The sequence below is a fragment of the Pleurodeles waltl genome, chromosome 4_1 (genome assembly GCF_031143425.1).
Source record: "Pleurodeles waltl isolate 20211129_DDA chromosome 4_1, aPleWal1.hap1.20221129, whole genome shotgun sequence".
Classification (NCBI taxonomy): domain Eukaryota; kingdom Metazoa; phylum Chordata; class Amphibia; order Caudata; family Salamandridae; genus Pleurodeles; species Pleurodeles waltl.
This window is the reverse complement of record NC_090442.1, coordinates 200,243,231-200,269,650: the sequence shown is the minus strand read 5'-3', so window position 1 is coordinate 200,269,650 and position 26,420 is coordinate 200,243,231. Positions and strand designations below refer to the sequence as shown.

Sequence of the window (26,420 nt, the reverse complement as noted above, 5' to 3'; positions counted from 1 at the left end):
CTTTCAGCGCGCAGGAGGTGGCCTGCAGACATTGGAGAGGTAGCGTGGTGAAGTGGATGACCATGACCTAGGGTTCCCGACTTAAAATCTTGACTTTCCCTTTTTGACCAGTTTTGGCTTTAGAGCTGATCACTACATGTCCGTGTTGCTCAGTCCCTATATCTAGAAATATTGGTCGTGCTTTGAAGCAACCTAAACTCTATTATTAAGTACTGTATAAAAAACAACTGGATATTTACTGCCTCCCATTGGTGCAAAACAGGTTCCGGTGTAGGGTGCCGGGCCTGTTTTGTTCACCGTGGTTCAAGGTTTGAATGCCCAATGTTTCCTTTAATGAGTTCTTGTTTACATACCATGTTCCACAATGTCAGTGTGACATGCACACCTACCTACCTTAGAAAGGTAACTGTGCCTTCTCTCCTCTGGCGAAGAGCTGCAGGAAATGGTTTCATAACCAAATTATGGCAATAACTTTGTTTTTTCAGGATATAAGACACTTGCGTTCTAACAATCAGGAGCTGTAACTTTGTAATTGTTTTTTAATTGTTATGAAATGTTGTTTAATGACTGAGCAGCATTCACAAAGCAGTGCCTTAGAAATGATACATATTTCTGTGTTTACCATGCCTTAACGCCGAGCACCATACTGTGCCTTTGTTCTAGTGATCAATAAAGGTGCTTCATATTGAAAAGTTCTGGTCTTTGACTGTGTAAGTAGTAATGTCTCCTGGTTCCTCCTTTCCATGTCTCATCTCCTGTGGAACAGTATGGCCTCCCACACTAAGGTTCACAAAAGGACTGTGCATTTCTTAGCAGTTTTGTGAAAAATGTTTAACCTGGCTATGGTTGTTTTTCATGAAGCCATATATTCCAGAATGTAGATTCAATCCCTTCCAACACCACCGGCACGAGCCCCTTCCCCATGCGTAGCACTGGCGTCTTCTAAAACCACCACTACCACCCATCCCTTCTCTCCCCCACCTCTAGAATCAGTCCTTCTCCTCTCACCTCTAACATGATTTTTTCTGAACTAATGTGTTCATCCACACTCATTCTGTTTCTCCCACTCTAGCACAGCCCCCTACTCTACAATCGACACCCCACAAACGTATAGCGTTAGCTGCTTCCCAAACCCCACATGCAGAGTGAGACCCTTTCCCTCTGGCATCAGGCCTTGCCCTCCCCTCCCCCTGTCTGCCATCTCACCCTGTCTGTGCACCTGCAGTGGCAGCTGCTGTTTCCCCTCCAGCACCACCTCCCACTCGCATCATCACCCAACACTTATATCATCAGCCCGCTCTCCCGCCATCTCTGTCATCAGACCCCTCTAGATTCTGAAATTTCTCATCATCTGTAGTACCTGCCCCACTGCTTAAACTCTTGCAAAGGCCCCTGCTATGAACTTAGCCTCTGTCCCCACCTATAGTACCAGATGCTCTCCATGGCAACTCTCTCATCAGAACCTCCACCCCCAGCATCAGCCTTTCCTACTTTCACATCTAGCATCAGCTTCTCTCCCTCACTCTAGCACTAGTCCCACTTCTAGCATCTTCTCCCCTCCCTCTAGACCCAGATCCTTCCCTCCCCCTCTAGCATCAACCCCTTCTAGAACCAGTTCCCTCCCTCACCTAGAGGATCAACCACTCCCCACCTCCAGGATCAGTCTCTGATTACACAAACTATTCATGCTTTGGCCTCACAGCAAGCTTGTGTGTGGTTGCAAGGACAACACCGGCATTGCCCTAGGAATCCTGAGGCTCACCTGTACGACTCCATTAATGTACTGGAGCTTTCAGCACCCCAGGCTTTTGCTTTGAGTGGACGGATACAGACATCCCAGGAGTACCAGTACTACATTCTTTGTAAAGGAGGCTGTCACAGGGGGAAAGTATTGTCCAACAGTGTGCAAGTGTTGCCCTCATGGTAGCTGGGTCCACCACACAGTTGTTAAATGACCCAAATTTGAATGTAAATTGCAGGTCGGACGGGAGGGTGGAGGGCTTACTTAAGTGTGACGTGTTCGCGGGTTTATCCACTGCAAGAAAAGCTGATACTGTTCATTTACTTGCTGTTTCCGCTCTTGCCTTATCTTCTCAACAGCGGTGGCTGCTGCTCTTTTCAAGTGGTGGAGATTCCAGCAAGAGATTGACGAGGACGAGTCAGGCTTTTTATAGGAGGATTTGGAAGGATAACATTTTTGATGTACAGCTGCTAAATCCCAGTGCTATTGGATACACATTCACAGTCCTCTAATGCACTGGGCCTTGCTGAAAACGTTATTGCTCACCACAATGAGAAGATGGCCCTGTGCCTCAGTGCCACCTTCAACCCCAATCCTCTCTGGTCATGCTGCAGACTGGACATGTCTGAATTTAGAAGATGAACACAAAGACTGACTGCTGGCACCTCTGTCCCTGACCAGAGCCCAGGCCTTGGCACACTTTCACGAGTCCCTTAGCTTAACCAATGCCAACAGACGTTGGCGCCTATTGGTATGCCATGGAGATGGGAGTCAAAATGTTGCTTTAGCTAGGGTAATAAAAATCCTTGTACAGACTCGAGCTAGTTGGCGACAAGCTTCTGAACTGCAAAGGCTGTAACTATGAAGCGACCTTGCGTGAGGGTAAATTTACAAATACCACAATGAGGGATCTATGCAGGCTCTCAGTTCCTGCCCTCATAAATGCTTCCGGGCTGTTGAAAGAATTCTGCTGGAAAACAGGATGGCATGGTATTGCGCCTATCCACATTAACCAGTCTGATAGCATTGTAACAGCAAATGGGGTCGCTCCAGTTTCCTGACTGCTTTTTGTGATAGAAGGTAGAGAAAGGCTACAAACCTGAACCCCAGAGACTCCTGGAGCTATAGAGAGTGTACATGAGTTTGTAAGTCTGTCATCCCTGATCGAGGCTTGCAGGGGTAAGAAATGCAAAGTACGGGCAACGGCCAATGCTAAATTATTTTTTCTGAGTATATGGAATCATTATGGAATAATCCCATACGTTAATGCCTAACTGCTCCTAGTTCGCCTGTAATAAGTGCTTAATTTGTAAAAGAGAAGTGCTGGGGCCCAAAGTTTGTTTTGCAGAAGGCCGCTGCTGGTGCTGCCAAATATTGGTGCTGTGAATTTCAAGGGTGTCTAGTCCTGCTGCAAACCGCATGCCTTTTTCATCCACCACCTTACACTCCCCACCTTTTAATTAATTCTTGAAGAATCTGACTCATCCATCGTTTATCCCTTTGTCACTGTTTTCCAGTATGTTCCTTCCTTCCTCCTTCTTTATCAGTTTTCTGCTTCCCTCTCTCTCTTGCAAGGGGTGATAGAAACAAATACGTGCTGATGAACCCCACCTGCAACCACTGACTCAAACTACCCACTGCTTCTGGGGCAAAGGGACTCACCCCTGCACCTGTATCTGCACTCTGAACAACCGCACAGGATCTTGGATCCCGGCGGTCTGGTGGTGGTGAGATTTTAATCCACCAGGGTAGCGCTGCCCTGGGGATTACGACCTTGTTCTCCGCCAGTCTTTTCATGGCATTAACACTGCTATGAAAAGGCTGGCAGAGCACAGGTGCAGGTATCCACAGGGGGGCCCCTTGCACTGCCCATGCACTTGGCATGGGCAGTGCAGCCCCCCCCCCCAGCACCCTCGCAATGTTCACAGTCTGCTTTGCTGCGGGCTACAGCATTGCAGCTGGCTCGATTTCGAGCCAGTGACAATGCTGTAGCCTGTTTCCCGCTAGGCTGGCGGGTGGAAACCAAGGTTTCCGCTTGCCAGCCTAGTGGGAAACTCTTAGGCCCATATTTATAATTTTTTAGCGCCGCATATGCGCTGCCTTTTGATGCAAAAGCGGCGCAAACTTATTTGTATTTGTACGTTTGCACCGTTTTGCGGCAAATGCCGTGCTAAAAAAGTATAAATATGGGCCTTAATGGGACCGGCGGGGAGGTAACCCTTGTGGCAGCAACCTCCCAGTAGGAAGTTCGGCGAACGGTGAAAAACATCCGTCAAACTCGTAATGACTGCCTCAGTTTGTTAACTTTTGATACGAAAGCGGTATCAAAACTAAATTTGTAGCTCTTAAATAAATTGTTAAAAGCGAACATTGGTAAGTTAGTTTTGTATTACTTAGTGTGCACCTACTAATTTCCGAATGTGAAACGTATAGTTTCTAAGAGACATGCACACCTATGGGTGAAATTCCTCTCATTTCACATCTCTTGCTCCTATTAAGAGGGCAGCCGCCAGGACAACAGAAAGTTACACAGAAGGCAGGGTGGAGAGGAAATATTAGAACATTGGAATGCTGGGGGCTCCATTGAAAACAATGGAGTGCTGCGGGCTTTTGCTGGCCGGTAAAAGCCCGCAGCGCCAACATTCCAATGTTCGCTTTGTTCACTCGGGCTCCGTGAACATTTTATTTTTTAATGGAACATTCTGCCCTGTGTGGCAGAATGTTCTAATAGCCTTAGAACCCGCCGTAGCGGGCTCTACTGGCTATTAAAGTCCCTCTCCCTTGTTAAATGCCCTCGCCTTCGGCTCGGGCATTTAACGCGGGGAGCGGGCCTTTAATAGCCGGTAGAGCCCGCTACGGCGGGTTCTAAGGCTATAGTAGACCCGAGAGCTCCAAGTCAAACCTGCTACAGAAGAACTCTTGTAGTATTCCCACCCTTCAGATTGCAGGGCAGAACACTGGACTTAGGAGACATGTAAGGGGCAGAAGGGATTTTGAATAGAGATTTCCTTTGAAGTTTGATGAGAGTGCCCGGGCAGGTCTAGGTTGATGTTAGGATGCTCAGGGAGCTCGGACCCACTGAAAAAGTGTGTCCCAACATTTTTATTTTGTGGTCTAAGTAACTACAGGAGTGTTTCTGCCTAAAAAGTGTGCCCCTGAAACAGGAAGTGGATCACAGTGATGAAAACTCTGAGAAAAGTAAGCCCAGGTATTGCAGTCCTATTTGATGGCTAACTGGCTTTAGACTTTAAAATGCCTTGTTTGACCCACGCCAGGAAAGAACTGCCTGACACAGATGAAAATAAGGAGGCTTCCCTCGTTGCTGCATTGAAGAATGCTGGCCTGTGAAGATTACGGCAGAAAGATAGAGGACCAGGTAGAATTGGACATCTGATGAATCTGGGTCAGTCCGACTCCTGCAACTCGAAACATGGACTGGGATCCGAAGAGATGTAAACTTTTAAAAAAGTTCATTTTTATGAAGGATATTTCCTGTGAATTTTGGGTACTACAGGGGCAAGCAGTTAGAACTCCGATAGTTAAATCCATCTTTTTTTCCGAGTCTGTCTTTCACCGAGACCCTGCTTGGGATGAGAGGGCTCATTGACTGCTCTCAATGTGGCACCTTGTGGGAGTTTGCAAAATGAAACCTTTGATTCCTTGGAATGAAACTAACCTACTATCAACGAATTACAATTCGTTCTTGCTGTAACACGTGATCCCTAGGTTTCAGCCATTTCATTTTTGTGCTATTTTGCTCACTATGGGCCATATGCACAAACACATTTTCCCATAGACACAGAATGGGTAAAACCCTTTGCTACATCTGGCCCTATATTCGTATCTTTTCAAGTATCTTTTCAAGTAAGGTAGTTTGGACATTTTAAGTTTTTTGTTCCTTAAATATATTTTTGTATTATTTAGTAGTTGAACATGATCTACATGTTTTTTTCTGGTGAAACCCTTGCTGCTTGAACCAAGCTGCTAAGGGTGACCTAGGAATTCCTCACAGTAATCAGTCGTCTTTAAGGGTTAACATTGTTTGGGCCTTGTGGGATGTTTTTCACAGCTCACATCAGGGCTGTGCCCTCAATGCCTCAAACCCCAATCTGATTTCCTACAGAAGGGTGTCTAGATTCAATTGGAGCTCTCTTTTAAAAAATACCAAGGGTTACTAAAAACATGTTTTTTCTACTAACACTCAGGCTCAGACATAGCTGTATATAATACCCAGCCTCATTGCTCATTGCAAATGTTCTTATCATAGATGTCATTTAAAGATCGCCAGGGGTCGCAAGTGCACCCCTGGCTTTCCCTTTGCGACCCCTGGATAACAGGGGTCCTTGAGCTTTTTAAACTCGCCTGAGCCTGCAGTTATCGGGGCGTTAGTCTGCAATAAACCCTGCAATGAGGCACTGCCGCCTCCATTCATCCTCTGGTAGTTCTGGCCTGAGCTGCCTTTGCAGCGCTATGTGGTGGCTTCAGCGTGTTCTCAAATAAATAAACGTACAACATAATTAATTGTTGCTGCTTGAGCTTGACAAGCAAAGCGCCTAAACGTACATGTGCCTGTCCCTGGGTATTGACAGCAGAGAGGGAAATAAGACAGAAACGAGAGAAGACCAGGAATGGGAAGAAGACGCATGAGACACTCAGGTGAGTCGGGAGAGAGAGAAAGTTGTGTGAGTCGATGTGACAGTGGGAGGGTGAGAAAGAGAGAGTGAGCAGGATGGATGTTGGAGGACATAGGTGAGGAAGACAGAAGAGAGAGGTGATGAAGACAGAAACAACTCAAAAGAGACCGCAGAAGCCAGATGGGGCAAGACAATTGAGAGATGTGACAGGCATTCGGATGGGAAAGACACGGTTACGTGAGACAGAAGTAGAGGGGGAGACAGGTGTGAGAGAGAAGTGATTAAGAGACAGCCTCGGAAAAGACATTAGCGAGGGGGACAGGTGAAAAAGAGACATCTGAAAGGAGAGGCAGGTAAGATCGAGACTGAGAAGGATAGTAGGAGACAGTTGTGGGAGAAGTGACACGGAAAGACGGGTCGAAGAGAACTCAGGAGGAGTGAGAGAGGAGGATAAATGTGAGAGAGACGTACTAATAATGAAAATAAAATGTTACTATCATACTAATAACGAATAACATCGTATTCACTATTATTGTGATTTAAATGGAGAACCGGAACTGGCATTTGTTGACAGCTGAGATAAGTAAAACAAAATGATTTTACATTTATTTTGTCCATGCATGTAGGTGAGAGAGTGTCTGCATGCGTCTGTATGTGTAAGCATGTGTACGAGTGACAGGCAGTGAGTGTGAATGAGTGAGGCCGAGTATCATTAATTGAGTGTGGTTGAGTCAAGTGAATGAGAACGAGGGAGTGAGAAAAAAAATACTAGAAGTGATTGAAAATAAGAGTGTAAGGAGTGTTAGAGAGTGTGAGGGAATGTGAATGAGAATGAGTGACAATGAGTGAGAGTAACTGTGAGTGAGAATAAGAAGGAGTGAGAATGAGTGAGTGAAGGTAAGAGCCAGAGAGTGAGAAAGTATGATTGAGTCAGGCTAAGAGTGAGACTCATAGTGGGTGTGAGCTAGTGGGAATGAGTGTGAGTGAATGAATCTGAGTGTGACTGAGAATGTGTTGTTAATTGCGCGCGTCTGTATAAAACCCTGGAAAACTGAAGGTTATTCTTGACTTATGAAGGCACCAATGGCACAATGCGGGCACTAACACACTGAAGGCAGTTCTTATCCTGACAGGCACCTGTCACTAAGTATTGGCTCTGACATACTAGAGGTAATACGTGGCTTATGGGAACACCCATGACAAAATGCTGCTGCTGGTATACTCATGGTACTCTGGCATAGAGGCATGAATGGGAAAAATGCTTGCACTGAGAATACTGCAGCCGTGGCAATATGCCGGTGCAGGCAAGTTAGGGGTTACTCTTTGCATAAAGGAGGACATCAGTGGCATGTGCCATAAAGGAAGGGGATCAGATAACAAAACGTGGGCCTAGACACACTAAAGATAATTTTTGCTATAAAAGGTCCTCTATGCTAGAGTCATGGCACTAATGACAAAATAAATGCTGGCACTGGCATAGCTTATGCAATTTTCGGCTTTACGGGCGCCCATGACTAACTGCCATCCCTGATGATAATTTCGACACATGCAGACACATTCATCACTTTAAAAAATATATATAGTTAACCCATGGAAAGCATCTGTCTTCATTGGCCCGTTCACCATGAAAGAGCTGGATATTTAATGAGTGCACTTTCAGGGTCTTTGTTTTGTAAATTTATGTGAAAATTGTGCTTGAACATGCACTATTGGCTCCATTCGTTTCAACATTTTCTTGGTGGGAGAACTACCCCCAACCTCAAACTCTTCTTGGAAGAAGATTGGCTCCCTTGCTTCACTCCCTACCACTCAGGGGTCACGGGGGGCCACGTCATGATTAAGGTGATAAGACATCACTTCATTGGTGTAAGGTCATATGATTCAGGATCAAAGGTCATATGTCCCTTACTATGATGTAAGTTTTAAGTCTAAAGGGTGTATGATGTCACTTCTGCTACACCTGGCATTCTGGTGACTTGATTTCCTGGTGCTCATGCTTTCAAACAAACCCAGGCACAAACAGGCTTTCTCAGGCACATCCCTCACATAGAAAAATATCTTCTGAAGGAAAACCCTTGCTCGTCTGCCCGCAAGGCTGGATTGGCACCTGTGAGTCCATGCGCAAGTCTTTCTCACAACCTGTGGAAAGATCTATTACTTGACATTCTAGGAAACCCTCAGATATCTTGCAAAGACTGTTAAAGAGCTGTGACTACGGTGTATCAGTGTGTATGTAAGCTTGACCTTGAGTTTTTTATTACTTTATATGTAACTCAGAACAGTATATTGGTTATATTTTTGAAAACGTTGTCTGGAACTTTTGCTTCCCAAACACTAGATTCAGTGTACTAGTTTGTTTCAATATTAATGTTAATTGTTGAGTTTAGCCAGCAGTATATTGCTCACCTCATCCTTATCTCACCTAAGGAAATCTCAACAAGGTGAAGCTTTTTTGGTAGTATTTGGTACAAATGTAGGTCAATCATTTAGGGTAGGAGGGCCACAAGCAGAATCCGCGGTCCATTTTTTGTTACAGGAATGCCATCTTTCATGGACCTGCTCTGCAGAGCTAACAGTAACCCAGGTAGACAAACCAACGCCACACATTCTTTAGCCAAACATTAGATTTATTTTTTATTTCTGTAGCTCCTATAACGAAGATTAAGCATTATCCATCCATACCCAACTTGTACCAACTCAGACTGTCTAAACAATAAAAAAAATAGTTTAAAAAATCCATTCCTTGTAGAAATATGGTTAGATGGTCAGTTTGGTGCTTTAAAATATCACGATATAGTATAGCATAGCATTGGCTCACCATAATGTAATTTAACATAACATGGTATAGGCTGAAAAGAAGACCAGTAATGCAAGGTCAGTAAGTAAACAGAAAAATAATGTAAGATTAAACACAATTCACAATGCATGACAATAATGCAAGTCAACTCCCCCCCCCCACCCCACACGATGATGTCACAAAAAAAACAATTTGTCGGGACACACTTTTGGCAGTTTCAACTGAAAAGGTACAATAAAACAATAATATCAGAATGACTTCGGCCCTGTGTGCATTACTTGAAATACAATTAAAGCATTTTCCCCCTACTTAAAATATTTGCTCCCATCATGTGCCTGATGAAGTGCCTCAGTTTCCTTTCAATAGTGGTAGTATTTATCTGAAATACTCAGAAAACTTAGAAAGGCAGGAAGTGCATGGATCTCACAATACTGATCTTTAGGGCACAGGTGGCATGGCCTTCCACATCCATCCTCTCCTGGGCGCCTACAACAGTCTCACCGGGGTCCAGGTTAAAGTATAGTGTGGCAGCATTTGTGTGGTGCTTCCTGCCCCTGATGTGGGGTGCTGAAGCACTTACCCACATGGATATCAAGCTGCAGTGTAGGGGGTGGAGTGGGAAGGATGTTGTTTTTGGTGTGGATCTAAGTGGAAAGTGTTTATGTGTCATCAATGATGAACACCGAGGTGTGTTTATTGTATTATGGGTCGCAGCACCTAGCGGTGTGATGCACACGAGATAGACACACACATTATTGCAATGAGGACTGAAACACACAGGCAGCTGCACAGCCCCAGCTTAGCCATAGGGGCAGTGGGTGCTGTTTGCATGTGTTCAAGAAAGGGGGCGGTAATCCGAGAAGGCTCTGTAATGTTTGGGCAATATGCACCAGGCAGAGATGGTGGCGAATGAGGACAAGGATGCCAAAAGGGCAAGAATTTGAACTGGTGTCATGAGCAGCTGTCATGAGTCACTTTTTTAAAGCAAAAAAACTGGTTAACTGCTGTGCTGAACACACACTGCATGAACGAGGATGAAACAACATAACCTTTAAAAGGCCCAGATCTCACCTTCTCTTGCTAGGCTTAAGGAAGGCAAGATTGTGAGCAGGGGTTCTCGCCCCACTCAAGCTTCCAAATGTAGATGAGCACGAGCCAGGCAAGCCCTTATACGGTTGTGGCTCAGACCCAAGCCAGAATGGCACCCTGCACATGCGAGAGTGAGAGACAAAGTGCTTGGTAGGTGCTCTCTGACCGGGCACGAGTTGCAATAGTTTGTAAAAAACAAAATACAAAATAAATACAAATAACAAAAACTGTTCCTCCTTGACCTGCGTACACTTAAACTTTGAATGGGTTTAAATACATTTCATATTCTGTAATGAAATCACATTTGACCGGCTCACCCAAACACAGGAGGGAGGGTTACTCTACCCACCACGCATCCTTTCCTTTTAATACAATGCAACAAAATGTTTGCAGAACGCTCCCCGGATTGTTTTTTCCACCCTTATCTGTAGCTCAACCATCCAAGCGGGAAGGCATGTGTGAACCCAAACGAGATCCAAATCACATCATTGGCTTGGAACCAGGGTAGGTGTTCGTATCTATGGAAGCTACCAGATATGCTTGGGCCTCCTGGAAGTAGCTGTGTTTCTAAGCTTTGTCTGAAAGTTAGAGGTGAGGCACAGAAGCTGCCAAAATACAACAGGGCCAGGCAATTTACTCTTCTAACTCTGGTACGTGGATATTTGGGGAAAGTGTGTTTTCAGGTGCCATGTGAGGGGTAAACATTTAGGCATGAGGTGGGTAAGTTCTGTGAGGCACAACGTGCCCATACTTTTTTTTTTTTTTAAATCTCTGGTTAAGCACACAGGCAATGATCACATTAACCAATAGAGGTTTCACAAGCAGACCTCCCCCCAGGACATTGAAGCCTGTTTTAACAAATTGTGCAGCTGCAAAACAAGAAAGTGCAGCCAGAAAGAGCAACAGTTGCAATATTTTTTAATAGGAACAAACAAAATGTGCCTGTCACAAAACTACTGTGGCCCATCCAGCACACCAGCACCAGGCAGCAACCGTGACCTGTGAAAGGAGAAGTCTGATATGCCACCTGCACCCACCTCTCATCTAATGTAAGGTGGCAGGAGGAGCTACTGTAGCAGCCATCTACAACATCTGCAGTGCAACGTCAATACATGGATGGTCAAACAAGTTTCCAAGTTTGTACTAAAAGTTTTGTGGGGGGTTTTAACTAGAATTTATGTTTTTTTTTATTTGAGGTGTGCATTATTTTATATGCAATTACCTGAAGGTAAAAGACCAACAAAACAGTTACAAAATATTTTATTTGATTTTAAAGCCATGCCTTTGACCCCACCCTCTACATTCACTGAACCCGGCTCATTGCTCTGAGGATCACAGTTCCTATACCTTTTTAATGCACTTCGAACTCTGCTAGGCACTGATAAAACTGGTAGCTTGGGCCTCAAGAGACGTAAAACCTGAGGACACCACCTAGCGGCCTTTTCAGCTTTTGGGAACAGCTTCAAGGGATATTAATATATTTTTACCTGGAGCGCTGCAAATCTTCATACCGTTCCTCATGGGAATCCTGCCTTTTATTAGGAATGTAAAATATGAAGTTTGTGTGAAATTGTATTACTCATTTTTCTGGGATCCCAGAGCGAATCTATTTCAGCATATTTTAAGGAGCAATGAACATAATACAGACTCTCAAGGTACAGACAGACACGCCTTCTGACACCCACCTTTTGCAGTGCTTAATTTGTGCTGGTGTTTTCCGGTGCTCAGCACCGGCACCTAATTGCCAACACCAGCACTTGACAGCTGCCACATGATGACACTGTTTTAGGTAATTTAAAGATGAGCAGAACAACATGCTGTTTACAAATTCAAAATAAAACTGATTCCTGCCACCCAAGCTATTTGTATAACTTTGGGGGCCTCGAATAGTATGATAGACTTATAGCAATGTGATGGTTAGGAGTTGTGTAGGGACAGCCCTTGGCAGTGCTGACAGTGACAATATATGGTGCAAGCTACGGTGGCATCCTGGCGAGGGACCTGGCACTTATTTTTTTCACAAATTAACACTGACCTTGTGACAAGAAACCAATCGAAGCAGCACAGCGCAGAACAGAGGATGTCAAACTAACATGTCTCTCCAACAGACCTGAGGCCTACATTTGGTTTGTATTCCACAACATGAGCATGAAAGTACATTATGAGGTGCAGGGAGAATTCAATAGTCGTCAGTAAGTTTTAAGGCCCCTCCTGTGCTTGGGGTCCTGGAGGGTGGTCAACATTGCATTCTTTTATCAAGCCCAAGGATAGCTGTATAGATCCTTAAACTCCATTGTGATTTGGGAGGGTGAGTAAAGAGAGGTTCAAAGAAAAGGACATACGTGGCTGATTATGAAATGAAACACATTAGCTTTAAAAGCACAGAAAGCGCCTATCTGTCAAGGAAGGAACTATCCGCTTATTACAGAAGGAACTTTAATCCCTGTGGAAATCCAAGGCACTGCACGGGCCGGAAGTCTTTCTTCTGAGGCTGCAAAGCAATGAAAACAGGACGTAGATCACTGACTGACACTGCTACAAACCATGTCAAACATGCTCAGAAGACTGACATGCACACAAACAAATAATAAGTGAACAGACACTTCATACGTCAAGTGTCCTTGTAACAGACACTCAGAAAGTTAGTTTTTAAAAAGTTTTTCAAATTTCATTACGTGTTTCACAACATATATGAAGTTTCTGTTAGTCCAGAGTGCAAATGCAACATTCTTTGTATAAATGGCTACCCCGCATGCCATGCTTAATTTGTAAAAGAATGAGTGCTGATGGTGCTATGAAAAATTGTTGTAATGTCTGTAATATACATGCCAAACTCTGTTTGCTTCTTTCAGTATTATGTGAGCAGGAAAATAGGCAAAATGTATTTGTGTATCAGCCCCAATGAAATGTTTCTGCGAGGCATCTCTATCTTATTTACTTTATGACAAGAAACAAGTTCCTCAAACTATACCTCATGCATGGTGGTCCCTCCTTAATCCAATAGATTAAAATCCTTCTCCTGACCTTTTAATTTAGAAGACTCAGAATGCTGCCCAACTTAACTTAACTGGACCTAGATATTAAATCTAAACTAGTGAAAAATGCTTTGAGCAGGAGGACCATCAATAACCACACACCGACCAAAGCTTCTAAGATCTACACAAAGTCTTCTCTTAAGAGACAGCTATGTATCCAGCACAATGGAAGCCAACCATTCCACAAGCTCCTGCACTCCCCTTCTGAGTGGAGCCACTAATAGGGAACAATATATGTATAACTCCTAGCCGCAGAACTTGAATTTAGCTCAAATCTCATTAATTTCGAAATCTCATTCCTTAAATGTGATAGCTCTTGTTTAAAAGATTCCAGTGTGCTTTCCACAGTGCACATTTTTGAGTTTAAATTCACACATTCTCTTGTTTGCAGTCATTGAATCCAGCAGCTCAGACCAATATTATACAAGTAATCACTAGTTGAAGAGGGGGCAATTATCTGTGAAATATTCAGCCAGTCCTAGCTTTGTTAGTTTGTAAAGAACCATGCGTGTAAAGGAAAAAAAAGAAACAAAATTTGTCTCAGGAAGTATTTTTGCCTAAAGGTCCAGGACTACTTGTATGTTTCCGACATGATATAGGACCAGTTGACATCCATATTGATACCAGGGCGTGCATTCATAGTAAGTCAAGGGATAACAGAAGAACCTCCTCTACCCTGAAGTAGCGTTTGAATTCACAGCATCACCAGTTTGGGCACTCTGCCTACATAAGTACTAACCTGGAGTTCCCTAGGGTTTCCGAGTTGGCCCCACAGGATAGAGACCACTTTTCTGCACACCAAAGGCTGTGATGAAGATGTTCAGAACAACTGTGATGAAAACCAAAGCCATGACTATGTTGTTGAGCATGTCCAGGCGTTGCTGCTTTGATATTACATTCAGGTTCTTCCGAGCTGCAATGGAAAGGAAAAGATACAGTCATAAAATTGTAGCCCATTTGCCTTGTACGGTTTATAATGATTTAGGCACAGCTCTACTCGGAGAAACATGTGCCTTTACAAGGACCATCAGAAGAGCACAATCTGTCTGCGGTTTTACATTCAAGTCCAAAGTGAACAAGTATAGTGCATGGAACTTGATACCACAAAATCACATTTGGCCCACCAGAGATTGTAAAACACAATATCAAATGATGTACTTCAACTGCAAACGTTACACAGCCTTCCTCTTAGAGAACCTGCAGGCAAATCCCACTTGTTTGACAGCATTTTGTAAAAGCGTAAGAAGCGCCCTAAGCTCAATCATGTGCAAGGAACCTGAGGTGAGTACATTTTTTGGTTACGTTTAGTATCTATGAGAATGATCTTGAAGGAGATGGAGGCTTGATCCTTAAAGCACACAGTCAGATTTGCACTTTCTAGGTGTTCCTGGATAACAGTTTAGGAGAGGGCTGTCTCGTAGGCCATAAAGTATATGTTGTGGGATTCGACAGGAAGCGACGAGGGCAGATTTTGGCTGTCACTATGTTTCCAGGCTCATCTGCCAATCTAGGTGAACCCAGGAGAATCATATGACAATACCAGTAATGGTTCAGTGATATGCATATCCCGAATGATTGCTACAGATTTTTTTTTCAATCCCAGTTAAGGTCTATACTGCATAGAAACACCTGGTACTTTCACAATTCCGTGTTTAATGGGTTTATGGACAAAAAAGCAGTGTCTTAATGCTGTTTCAACAAATTTGACTTGTCAGGGGGGAAATTGTCAGCTTTTGCAACTAGTTCTGATGACAATCTTATTCAGTCCCAAAGGATGATGTACCAGACACAGTCAAACACCACAGGGGAAGTAGATTACATCTGAGAGAGCAAGAGAGACAAGCAGCAGTCCCATGTCTTTTTTAGCATAGTTTTCTCTTGTGATGCGTCTGTGATTGCAACACAGGTATGCCTGGAGATTACCCAGTGATCGAATGAGCCATTAATCAGACAAGACACAAGCACATTTTAAGCATTAACGAAAAGCACATAATATTCAAAATAAACATATAATAGGCATGAATGCTCCCTAGCTTCGGAAAGGGGGGCCACAGTGAACCTAATCCAAGCGGGGGTAAGCAGGTAAGTTCCAGGCTCAGAAAAGGGATCAGTGCTTGTCTGAGCAGTGAAGAAGATATGGGAAGACACAGGAGATGACAAAGCCAAAACAGACTCAGGAGAACAAGTTTAGCCTAGCAGGGAAAGAGGTGGAAGAACAGTAAAGGGAAAACACAATAATAGGCCAAAGCCAAAACAGAATCTAATGAGCAAGGTCAGACTAACAGGCAACGAGGTCAGAATACTCGGGAACTGCAAAGCGAGAAAATAACAAAGGTGAGCAACAGGAAACGTGAACAAAGCCGCAAGCAAAGAGCCAATACAGCTCAAAAGTTGCCGGGGTAGCTTCCTAATGTCTTTGCGAGGCTTTAATACTGCTGCTGCCCGTCATAACACGTAAGTTCCAGACTTAACCCAGTGTGGCTTGGTACTCATAGCACCCTAGCTGCCATACAGTGGTCCACCACAGGCTTAAAGGGAAATGCCTCACAGGTTTCAGGAACTAGTGGTTTGGATACTGCAGGTTTCATCCTGATGATGTGAAATGCAGGAAGCACTTTCCAGCCTTTTTGAGAGTGTAAGATCCCTGTCCTATCAACCAGGTAATTGGAAATTAGCCTGCAAATGGAGATAATGAATTTGCAGTGGCAGCAAGGCAAGATAAAAAAAAAAATCTGATAACTAAATCTCATGCTTTGCATTTGGATACTTTTTGTCTTTGATGATCTTCAGAACAATTGTAATCTGCTTATCCAGCTGTTATGGTGTTATTATGTTATCAGAGCTCCAATCACTCTTCAGGGTATCCAGGTGCTCTGTAGCAGGTGTGTGACCCCAGAGAGCAGGTGCTGCCTCAACAAACCATGTCTTCAGCTTCATGAAAAAGTCAAGACTAGAGGAGGAGGTTCCGATGTGTTGTGGGAGGTTATTCCAGGCTTTAGGGACTTGGTAAGAGAATGTGTCATCCACAGCTCTGCTTTTGTGTATATGGCGGGTGTGTGCTAATAAGACAGCAGAAGAGCAGAGGTGTCTGGAAAGTTGGTGGAAGTGAATGCAGCTGTTCAGGTAGGCAGGGTCAGTGTTGTGGAGATCTTTGTAGGTGTCATGAGTTTAAAATGTGTGGGCTTGTGTATTGGGAGCTAGGGGAGTTCTCTAAGGTGTGGTGTGATGTGGGCTCAACGTGCAAGGTTGAGAACCAATCTGGCTGCTTTGTTTTGGAAAGTCTGCAATCTTCTTGTGCACTGGTGATGAGGGCTGGGTGATCGTTTTCCTGGTGTTGTCTGAGCCACTTTCAGCATCCTTACAGAGGTTTCTTGCTTGTGAGCAGGGTGTGGGATGGGTCCAAGGTCTGTGGGTCACTAGGTGGAGTCCCATGGCAAGGAGTTCTTCCCGAAGACTACCACCTCAGTTTTCTCTGAGTTCAAATTGAGGCAACTGGATTTCATCCAGGTGGCTACTTCTGTCATGCATGTGGTGAACTTCTTCCTGGTGTTCAGTGTTTTCTATGAGAGGGACAGTAGCAGTTGCATGCCATCTGTGCAAGTGTGGATAATTATGTTGTGAGCTCATATGATGTCAGCCAGCGGGGTCATGTAGATGTTGAAAAACTTTGGGCTGAGTAAAGAGCCGTGCAGGACTCCGCAAATAAGATCTTATGCTTCAGAAGCATGGGGGGGCATGTTGATGGTTTGGGTTCTTCGGATAAGGAAGGAGCAGATCCATTTAAGGGTAAGTCCTGTGATGCCTGCTTCATGCAGTCGTTGGGTTAGGATGTAGTGGGAGATGGTGTCAAAGGCTCCTGATCAGTCTAGTAGTATGAGGGCTGTGGTCCCCCCATCAGGGATCATCCAGGTATCATCTGTTGCTGCTATTAGGATGGTTGCTGTGCTGTGGTTGGGTCTGAATCCTGATTTTGTGGTGTGAAGAAGCTGGTGTTTGGAGAGGTGCTTATTGATGGGGTTTTCCAGGTCTTTGGCTGGGTAGGGAAAGATGGTTATGAGATAGAATTTGGCAAGTTTGGTCGAGTCAGCCAAGTGTTTCTTTAAGAGAGCATTGACAGATGCGTGTTTCCATGGTTCTCGAAAGGTGGCTGCACTGATGGAGGCACTGAGGATAGGGGTGAGTGCCTCGCTGATAAGGAATGCCTCTTTATTGAAGGTATAGTGGGGATGGGGTCCGCCAGGGCCTCGGAGTGAATGGTCTTCATAATTGTTATGGTTTCCTCTGTGCTAATGGTGTCCTATGTGGTGATTGTGTTTACTTCCTTTGCCTGTAGAAGACTTCTGGAGAAGGCAAGGGGGTCTGGTTGTATGGGGAAGATGATGTATATGGTTGCAATTTTGCTGCAGAAGACGTTCGAGAGATGTTGGGATTGGTTGATGTTTCTGGTGACAGCATGGAGGGTGGTGAAGTCTTTAATTTGAACCGTTGTTTGGTTGTTTCAGTGTCAGCATATTGACCCCAATGTTCTAGGTTGATGGATGTGGATTGAAAAACTGACTATGGCGTGGTCTGCCCAGGTGACTGGTCTTGGGGTGTTGATAGTACTGTTGTCAAAAAATGTGGAGGCTTGGTTGAGGATGTGTCCTGTGGCCTGGGTGGGCTTCGTGATGCATTAGGTTAGTCCCAGGTTCCTGAGGTTGTCAAGAAGGGCAGCTGGGTTGGGGTAGGTCAGGTCTTCAAGATGGAAACTGAGGTCTGCTAGGAGGATGAAAGCACTGGCGTGGAGAACTGGGGAGGACAATGAAGTCTATGATGCTGTTTGCAAAGCTGGCTCTGGGCCCCGGAGGGGCAGTAGACTGGTTTCCCACAGAGGGTGACATTTGCTGTGATTTGTAATTTGAAGTTGAGGTGCTGTACGTAATTCATTCTGGCTTCAGCAGAAACCGCAATGATGAAGGTGTCTTTGTAGACAATAGTGAAAAGGCAAAATGAACAAAAGAAACAACACAGAAAAGTCACAGAGAGTGAAAGAAATAACACAGAATATCAGTGTGAAACATGGCAAGGTAAAAAGAGGAAGAGAAACAGAACAAAAAAGTCACAGAAATGGCACTAAGAGGCAAAAGAGCGAGGGAAACAGTACAGAAAACTTGCAGTAAGAGTGAGAGGAAAAGGCACAGAGATAAAAGGCACAAAGAGTGAGATAGAAGACACAAAAAGCAGGCAAAATAGGCACAAAAAAGTCACAGTATGAGAAAAGGCAGAAAGAGTGTGGGAAGTGACATAACAGTCACAAAGAGAGATCAAGGTGAAAGAGAGAGCAAGAGGGTGAGAGTTGAGGCGGGTGTCTCGAGGCATTGGATAGGGTGACCAGACGTCCCGGATTTCCCCGGAAAGTCCTGTTTTTTAGAGAACTGTCCCTGTGTCCCGACGCTTCTCTTAATTTTAAACAAATATCCCGGTTTTTGGGACAAAGGTCATATCATTACATAAATGTCCCGGTTTTTGGGACAAAAGTCAGATTATCTAGGGAAGTATAAATTCAAGGTATGCTCTCCTTTAACAGACGCCTACAAAGTATGCAATAATTAAAGTAATTCATCTGTTACAGTCAGGCAACACAGTCCCGTCCCTGTCTGCTCCCAGCAGAGAGACGGAGTGGGGAGCAGAGAGAGGTGGGTGTGGTCGGGTTGGGGGTGCACGGTGGGAGGTGAAGCCATAGGTAATTTTATATGTGTAGTCTTGTAAATGTGTGTGTGTGTGTGTTTATATATATATATATATATATATATATAAACACACACACTTGTATAGGCACACATTCACAAAGCTACGCAAAAAAGGGACATGCCAGAAATAAAAGTGAGTGTAAATTCGTTAGTCCTTCCTTTATGTCTGACCTGTCCCGGTTTTTGCTCCTCAAAATCTGGTCACCTTAGCATTGGAGCCTGGTCCTCAGGGGCATATGCCAGTGGGAAGACTGGTGCCAGGTAAATCAAGAGGGGCTGGCCACCTGCGTTTGCTGATTGGCTGGTCTGCGCTGCGGCAGCTATTAAGTGGGTCCTGGAAGTAGGGGAAGAGCACTGGGGGTGAAGGGCTAAGGGGGAGCGCAGCAGTGGTGAAAGGGAAAGGCGAGGAGGAGCATGTAAGGAGCCGAAGGAGGAGGGTGCAGAGAGGGCGGGAAAGCAGTGCAGAGAAGCTGGCGAGATGGCAAAGGTCAAAAAAGGAGCACAAGAAATGGCACAAAAAGGCAAAAAGAGTGAGAGAAACAGCACATGAAAGTCACACAAAGAGAGAGAACCAAGAGAGGAAAATGATACAAAGAGGCAAAACAGCGAGAGAAACGGCACAGAAAAGTCAGGCAGAGTGCAAATAAAGAGCGAGTGAAATGGCACAGGAAAGGTTTGCGGTAAGAGTGAAAAGGCACAAACAGTGAGAGAAAAGGCAAAAAAGGGAGTAAAAAAGCAACAAGAGTTGCAGTGAGAGGAAAGGCAGAACGAGTGTGAGAAGTGGCACAAAAATCACAGAAATTCAGAGACTGAGGTGAGAGAGAGCAAGATGGAGAGAGGTGAGGCGGGTGCCTTGAGGCGCTGGCGCCAGGTCCACAGGGACCTTGACTACCCACAGGACTGGTTGCAGGTATGTCAAGGGGGAGTTGGGAGAGAGTTTACATGTATATTGCAGATTTCTAACAGCGGAGCTGTTACCGAGGTCCCGAAGTGCGTGAAAAGTTGTGGGTGAAAGCCAAAACAACAATAGAATGATGAATGACCATGAGAAGAATGTAATGAGTTGTTATATGATAGTTCCACCAAAGGTTACTAAAAAGTTCAATGTTCTTGTTAGTTCAAGCCATTGCAGTGGAGGTATCGTTCTAAAGACTGGTTAACTCTCTGAGTCAGGCCTTCAGTTTGGGGATGATTGCTGGTTGATTTAAAGATGACTATGCCCAGACAATGGATTAGCATCTTCTAGAACTTGCAAATTAATTGGGAACCTCTGTTAGTTAGTATCTCTGAGGGTAACCCATGTAATCTGATAATTTCTCTCAGAAAAACCATAGCCAACTGGGAAGCTGGAGGTATTTTGTGTAACTGAACAAAATGTACATACATGGAAAGAAAAGTCAATAACAACCTGAACAGCAGTGTACTTTTATGGTGGTGGTAAGTCCATTGAAATTTTCTTTTGGGGTTGACTTGGCATAGAAAGAAAACCTGGACAGGGGGCCTAATGTGCTAAGCAATTTCTGAGTTGCAAAGGTCAAATTTGAGCATTAGCAACTTTAAAATGGCTTCTTTTAAATGTACAAAGCCCAAATTGCGATTTAAGGGCCATATGTACGAACACTTTTTCCCATAGACACAGAATGGGTAAAAACCTTTGCTACAGCTGGCCCTAAGTAACATGTTACGGAATCGCAATTTGAGTTTTCTAATACATACAGAATCTATATTTGGAAGGGGCATGTAACGGGCATCCCTTCCGAATACTGATTCTTTAGCCTATGAATGAATGTTTTGCAATCAAAATTGATGGTAACCACTTGCAAACAGGATCTATGGGCCTCGTGCTAAAAATGCTTTTGGTAAAAGTGAACGCAATATGCACAACAGATTTTATCAAATGCATTTATATTTTGAAGATTTCACAAAATACAGAACCATAGTGGATCACAATTCGGTCTACCTTATTATTAATAATGAGGTAGGTCACCAATTGAAACCCACTGCAATTGCAGCAGACCACCATGTCTGTGATTGTATTTAAATAAAGCAATCTTTAAAAAAAAGCCACCTTTGATCCTAAAACGAAAACAGGATGTGTTAAAAAAAATGAAACTTTTAACCAACTTTTTTTTGGGTGTAGGCTGTGGTTCAATAGACCACTGCCTACTGTTAAAAATGTTTTTTCAACATTCACAAAGGGGAAGATGTCCCTTAGAGACCCCTTCCCATTTGCAAATGGGTTACCACTTCCTTTCAGGTAGTGATAAAATAATAATGTTTATGACCAGATTTCACACACAAAACATTAATACATACCAAAAGAAATCAGGATTTGGAAGAAACACCTTTAATCATGCCCCTTCCAAATACTCATGCTTAGTGGTGTCTTCAAACCATTTAACAATTTTGAAAGCCTTCCTTGAATGGTTTAATGGGTTTAATACATTTCAAAAAGGATTTTAGCATTCACCAAGTCAGACGGTTTGCGTATGCTAAAAGCTATTAGATCAAGTAAAATGAATTTCTAAGCTAATTCCAATTAGGCCTCAGATCTGGGCATAGCAGTGAAATATCAGTACTGAGCATAACTGATGATCCATATCGTATGATATTAAATGTAGAATTGTTAGAAATACTTGTTATATTATCAATTATAAAATAATTATAGTCATTATTTTGCCAATTATCAAAAATATGTGTTACTCATTTGTATAATATTTAAAACATGGGATTAAATTTAATGACACATTAATGATTAAAAAATAAAATGTGAATATTAACAATAATCGGTTTAGAATAATTACAATTATTAAATAATGAATGACTACATTATAATTTGATTATTATGGATTGGGAAATGTAACTAAATCATGATAATTACACTGATTATAGTAATTACATTATATATTAAGGATATGTTTGTAAAATATAATTGGAAAAACAAAAATAAAGAAACTTAAAATAATACATTAAGTTTTAAAGGATTCACTTAAAACGTAACATGTGATAGATATAAAAACATTAAATGATTGTTTGAAAAGTTAGGATTTGCAGTTACTACTTTTGTCCTCTTGTATCTGTACCTTCAAAAATACATGCCATATTTGTACACATTGCAGTTAGAACAGAAATGTGCACTCTCCAACCATACAGTATTTTTTTTTACCCCAATGTCTGCAGGGCTACAGTTAGAATAGTAAACCAGAACTGTGTCCAATTAATTGTGTTGCTTCAATCTTAGTATGACTGTGAGTTAGAATAGCACATTTGTACTTCTATAAATAAATGTATTTGGGTTAATATCTGTAGATTTGAAAGTAGAATAGGAGATATATGCACATACCCCAATGTTTTTGAGTTAGAATAATATAATTCCACTCCCCACAATACATTAAATTACCCCATTAAATATACGTAATACAGTCAGATTAATATATTTTCACTTCTCAAAATATGTGCAGAAACCCCAATATTTGTAGGACTATGATTTGGAATAGCAACCTCCACTCCCCTAAATATTTGCATCTTCTCAAATATGTGTAGGCCTCAGAGTTAGAATTGTAAATATCCGCTTTCCCAGATATAAATACTTACTCAATGTATTTAGGTCCTGGAGCTAAAATAATATGTTTGCACTCCAAAAATACTTGCAGTAACCATAATGTTTGTAGGTCTTAGAGTAAGAGTAGTACATTTCCACACCTTAAATATATGCACTTAAGCTAAATTATGGACCCGGTTACAAATTTGGTGGAAAGTGTTCCACCATTGAAACAGCATTGGTTTCCTTGCCCACCAACTCGCTGGTCCTTCCACCCAATTACGAAGCAAGTGGGTGCATAGACAAAAGACCACAACGGACCGCCATAGCCACCAGGAAATCGCAACAGCGGCGGTACAGGCCAATGCGTATGTCAGAGGGTGGACCGCCATTTTACCCACCGGTCGAGTGATGATGCCCCTTCCCACCGACGTGATCGTGGTGGCCAAATCACCCCTGAGTTGGTGGAAAGGGATGGATATAAGGCAAAAACTTACCTTTACTCACTTGCACACGTCCTCTGCCACAATGGAGCTGATTGTACACGTCCTGCTGCTGCTGCTTGATGACGTCCAAAATCTACACTGTCGTGGACGCAACCAATGGTAAGCCACAATCTTACATGCTCCTATCAACTCCTCAGTTAACGGATGCACTTGCAGGTATAGCTTAAGGTGTCGGAGTGTCCTGAGCCAAACCTACTTTGTGGGCCCCTGTTCGTAACAGCTTCCAATGTATGATCCCAAGTCAGCTCTTTGATGCCCTCTATGGCCTGGTCACTGACACTGAACAGGCACACTCTTCTAAATTCTAAATGTGTGCACAACTAACATTCAGGGATAGTGATGTGTGTCTACAATACTGTAACACAACAACAGGTCCTCACTAACATCACAGCAAATAATCACTGTGACACCCTCCAACTTCTCACATGCTAGGTCCTGTGTTGATAGAAAATAAACTTAAGTAGGGATGTTGCATGAAACAGAAACACACCATCTCTGCAAAAGTACTGTAATAGACTCACACATCAGGCACATCAAAACGTATTTTTTGAAAAATGGAATTAAAAAAAATCTGCAGAAGAAGTATTGCAAGGTCATCATGGAAACACCTCCTGTAGAACAGGATTAGCTCAATCAGCCCCCCCCCTGAAAGTCTGGGTCCCTGGGCCACAGTCCACTTTGCCCATGCCTCAAAATGTCTCTATGCACAGGTCCCCTGGCTTAAAGCATATCAGGGACAACCAATGGCATCACCAAGTGCCATGCATATGTGTACAATCTGTAAGTGCAATATATTAAAACAAACACATTAGTAACATCATTCTTTCCATAAAACTATAGCAGGTGTAAGGTACACACGAAACAATAGACACAAGTCACAAAAAGAAGACAAAAAGGTATGACAATTACCCACCCTCCAGGTGTGGTAAACAATTAACTAACTTGCACACAGGCAACACATGTCCAACATACATCGCAGGGTTAAGTTCAAGCAAAATGAGGTTGACATTGCACAAGACAAGTTGAAACGTTTACCATTTGAAATACCACCTATATCAATGTCTGGCCCAATTTGGATACATCCCACATATCCATCCATGGAACTGTTCTCCTTGGCCTGCATTGGTCCCAAACTCAAAATATGCAAACCTGGTCCTATTGATCACCAAACAGGATAAAAATAGCACACCTGCAGACCCACATCCCAATTTGTCAAAGTACATCAATTAGGTAGTGCAAAGTCTCAGCACCATGATGAATGCCTTCCCAAAAAAGCCAATCACCAACACATACCATTTCAAATTGTGCATGTACATAACAAAGTACACCCTAAACATACGTATAGTATAACCTGCCATAATGTGTATACACAATGACATTGTGCCACAATGTAACTGACGCAACATTGCTAGGCTCCCAAAACTAGCTAGGGAAAGGTAAATCAAGGACTAATGTGTTTCAAGACAAACAGATCTTTATTTTTCCTTCCGAAAAAACTCAAGAAAAACTGCTACAGCCAATGGCCAGTCCATCTAGAAATGGTGTGAGCACACTGCTGTGCCTCCAAACTGGCCTCAAAAGATACTGCCAGGGTAATCTCCTCACAAAGGGGCATCCATTAGGCAGGGCAGGCACCTCAAAGCTCGCATTTTGGAGGGGGACATTTGGGAGGAGTATCCTTGGTGTGAGAATTGGTGGGTTGGGAAGAGGAAGGGGTGGACTTACGTTTAGGAGAGGGGGTTTGGAAAATGGAAGGGGTGTAAAACTGTTTTGCAGGGATGCTTTGGGACCTGAAAGGGGTGGATGGGTGATTGATAGGAGTGGATTTGGAGGTGGAAAAGGTGGTGTTGGGTGTGGGAGGTGCAGGAAGCTTCTTGGGAGTGGTGGTTGGAGGCTTGGGAGGGTTTATGGCCAGGAAAAAGGAAGGATCTTCAACAGAGTACTTAGGAGTGGGAATGGGAAGGAGTGGGGTCTTGGAGGGAGAGGGAGTGACTGTGTCTGATGTGCTTTGGTCTGTTGTGAGTGCAGGTGCATGTATGTCAGTTGTATGTGCTGCAAGTATGGGTGTGTCTTGTATCCATGGTGTCTGTTGGGTGCTTGAATGTGAGCATCTGTGTTTCCTAGGTGTGTACAAATGTAATGATGGATCTATGGATGTTGCTGCTGTGGAAGTGCTGGGTGTGGGTGTTGTGGATCAATCAATCAATAATGAAATCTGTAAGGCGCACTACTCACCCGTGAGGGTCTCAAGGTGCTGAGGGAGGGGGCTGCTACTGCTAGAACAGCCAGGTCTTAAGAAGTCTCCTGAAGGTAAGTAGGTCCTTAGTCTGACGCAGGTGGGTGGGAAGAGTGTTCCACGTCGTGGCGGCGGGGTGGGAGAATGATCTGCAGCCGGTGGTTGTTTTGCAGATGCGTTGGATGGTGGCGAGGGAGAGGTCGGCAGAGCAAAGCTTTTGGATCGGGGTGTATAAGGAGAGCTGAAAGTTGAGGTATTCTGGTCCGGTGTTGTGCAGTGCCTTGTGAGCGTGGGTGAGGAGTTTGAACGTGATTCTCTTGTTGACGGGGAGCCAGTGTAGGTCTCTCAGGTAGGCTGTGATGTGGCAGTGGCGGGGGATGTCCAAAATGAGGCGTGCGGAAGCGTTCTGGATTCATTGCAGTCTTTTCTGGAGCGTGGCCGTGGTTCCTGCGTAGAGGGCATTGCCGTAGTCCAGTCTGCTGCTTACGAGGGCTTGGGTGACTGCTCTTCTGGTTTCAGTGGGGATCCATTTGTAGATCTTCCGAAGCATGCAGAGGGTTTTAAAGCAGGAGGAGGAGATGGCCTTGACTTGCTGGGTCATAGATAGTGAAGAGTCCAGGATGAATCCCAGGTTGCGTGCGCGGTTGGTGGGTGTCGGTGCGGTTCGCAGTGTGGCAGGCCACCAGGAGTCGTCCCATGCGGAAGGGGTGGAGCCAAAGATGAGGACCTCAGTCTTGTCGGAATTCAGTTTCAGGCAGCTGTTCTACATCCATTCAGCAATAACCTTCATTCCTTCGTGGAGGTTGGTGTTGGCGGTGGCGGGGTCCTTGGTGAGGGAGAGGATCAGCTGGGTGTCATCGGCGTATGAGATGATTTTGAGGTTTTGAGATCAGGTGATGTTAGCGAGCGGAGCCATGTAGACGTTGAAGAGGGTCGGGCTGAGGGTTGAACCCTGGGGTACGCCGCATATGATTTTGGTGGCTTCAAAGCAGAATGGAGGGAGGCGGACTCTCTGGGCTCTGCCGGTGAGGAAGGAGGTGATCCAGTCCAGGGCTCTGTCCCGGATTCCTGCGTCATTGAGGTGCGTGCGTAGGATGTAGTGGCAGAGGGTG

At 44.0% G+C, this 26,420-nt stretch overlaps 1 protein-coding gene across 2 annotated transcripts in view; it reads right to left on the bottom strand.

Moving 5' to 3' along the window:
* Nucleotides 1-8,981: 8,981 nt before the first annotated feature.
* Nucleotides 8,982-26,420, bottom strand: part of NINJ2 (ninjurin 2) — a 421,493-nt gene continuing 404,054 nt past the window's right edge. For both annotated transcript variants that reach the window (XM_069228124.1, XM_069228125.1), the window contains exons 3-4: nt 14,036-14,209; nt 8,982-12,752 (exon numbers count right to left, since the gene is read on the bottom strand). In XM_069228124.1, coding sequence (XP_069084225.1) covers nt 14,046-14,209 — 164 coding nt within the window. In that variant the 3' untranslated portion in view covers nt 8,982-12,752; nt 14,036-14,045. The remainder of the gene's footprint in view (nt 12,753-14,035; nt 14,210-26,420) is intronic.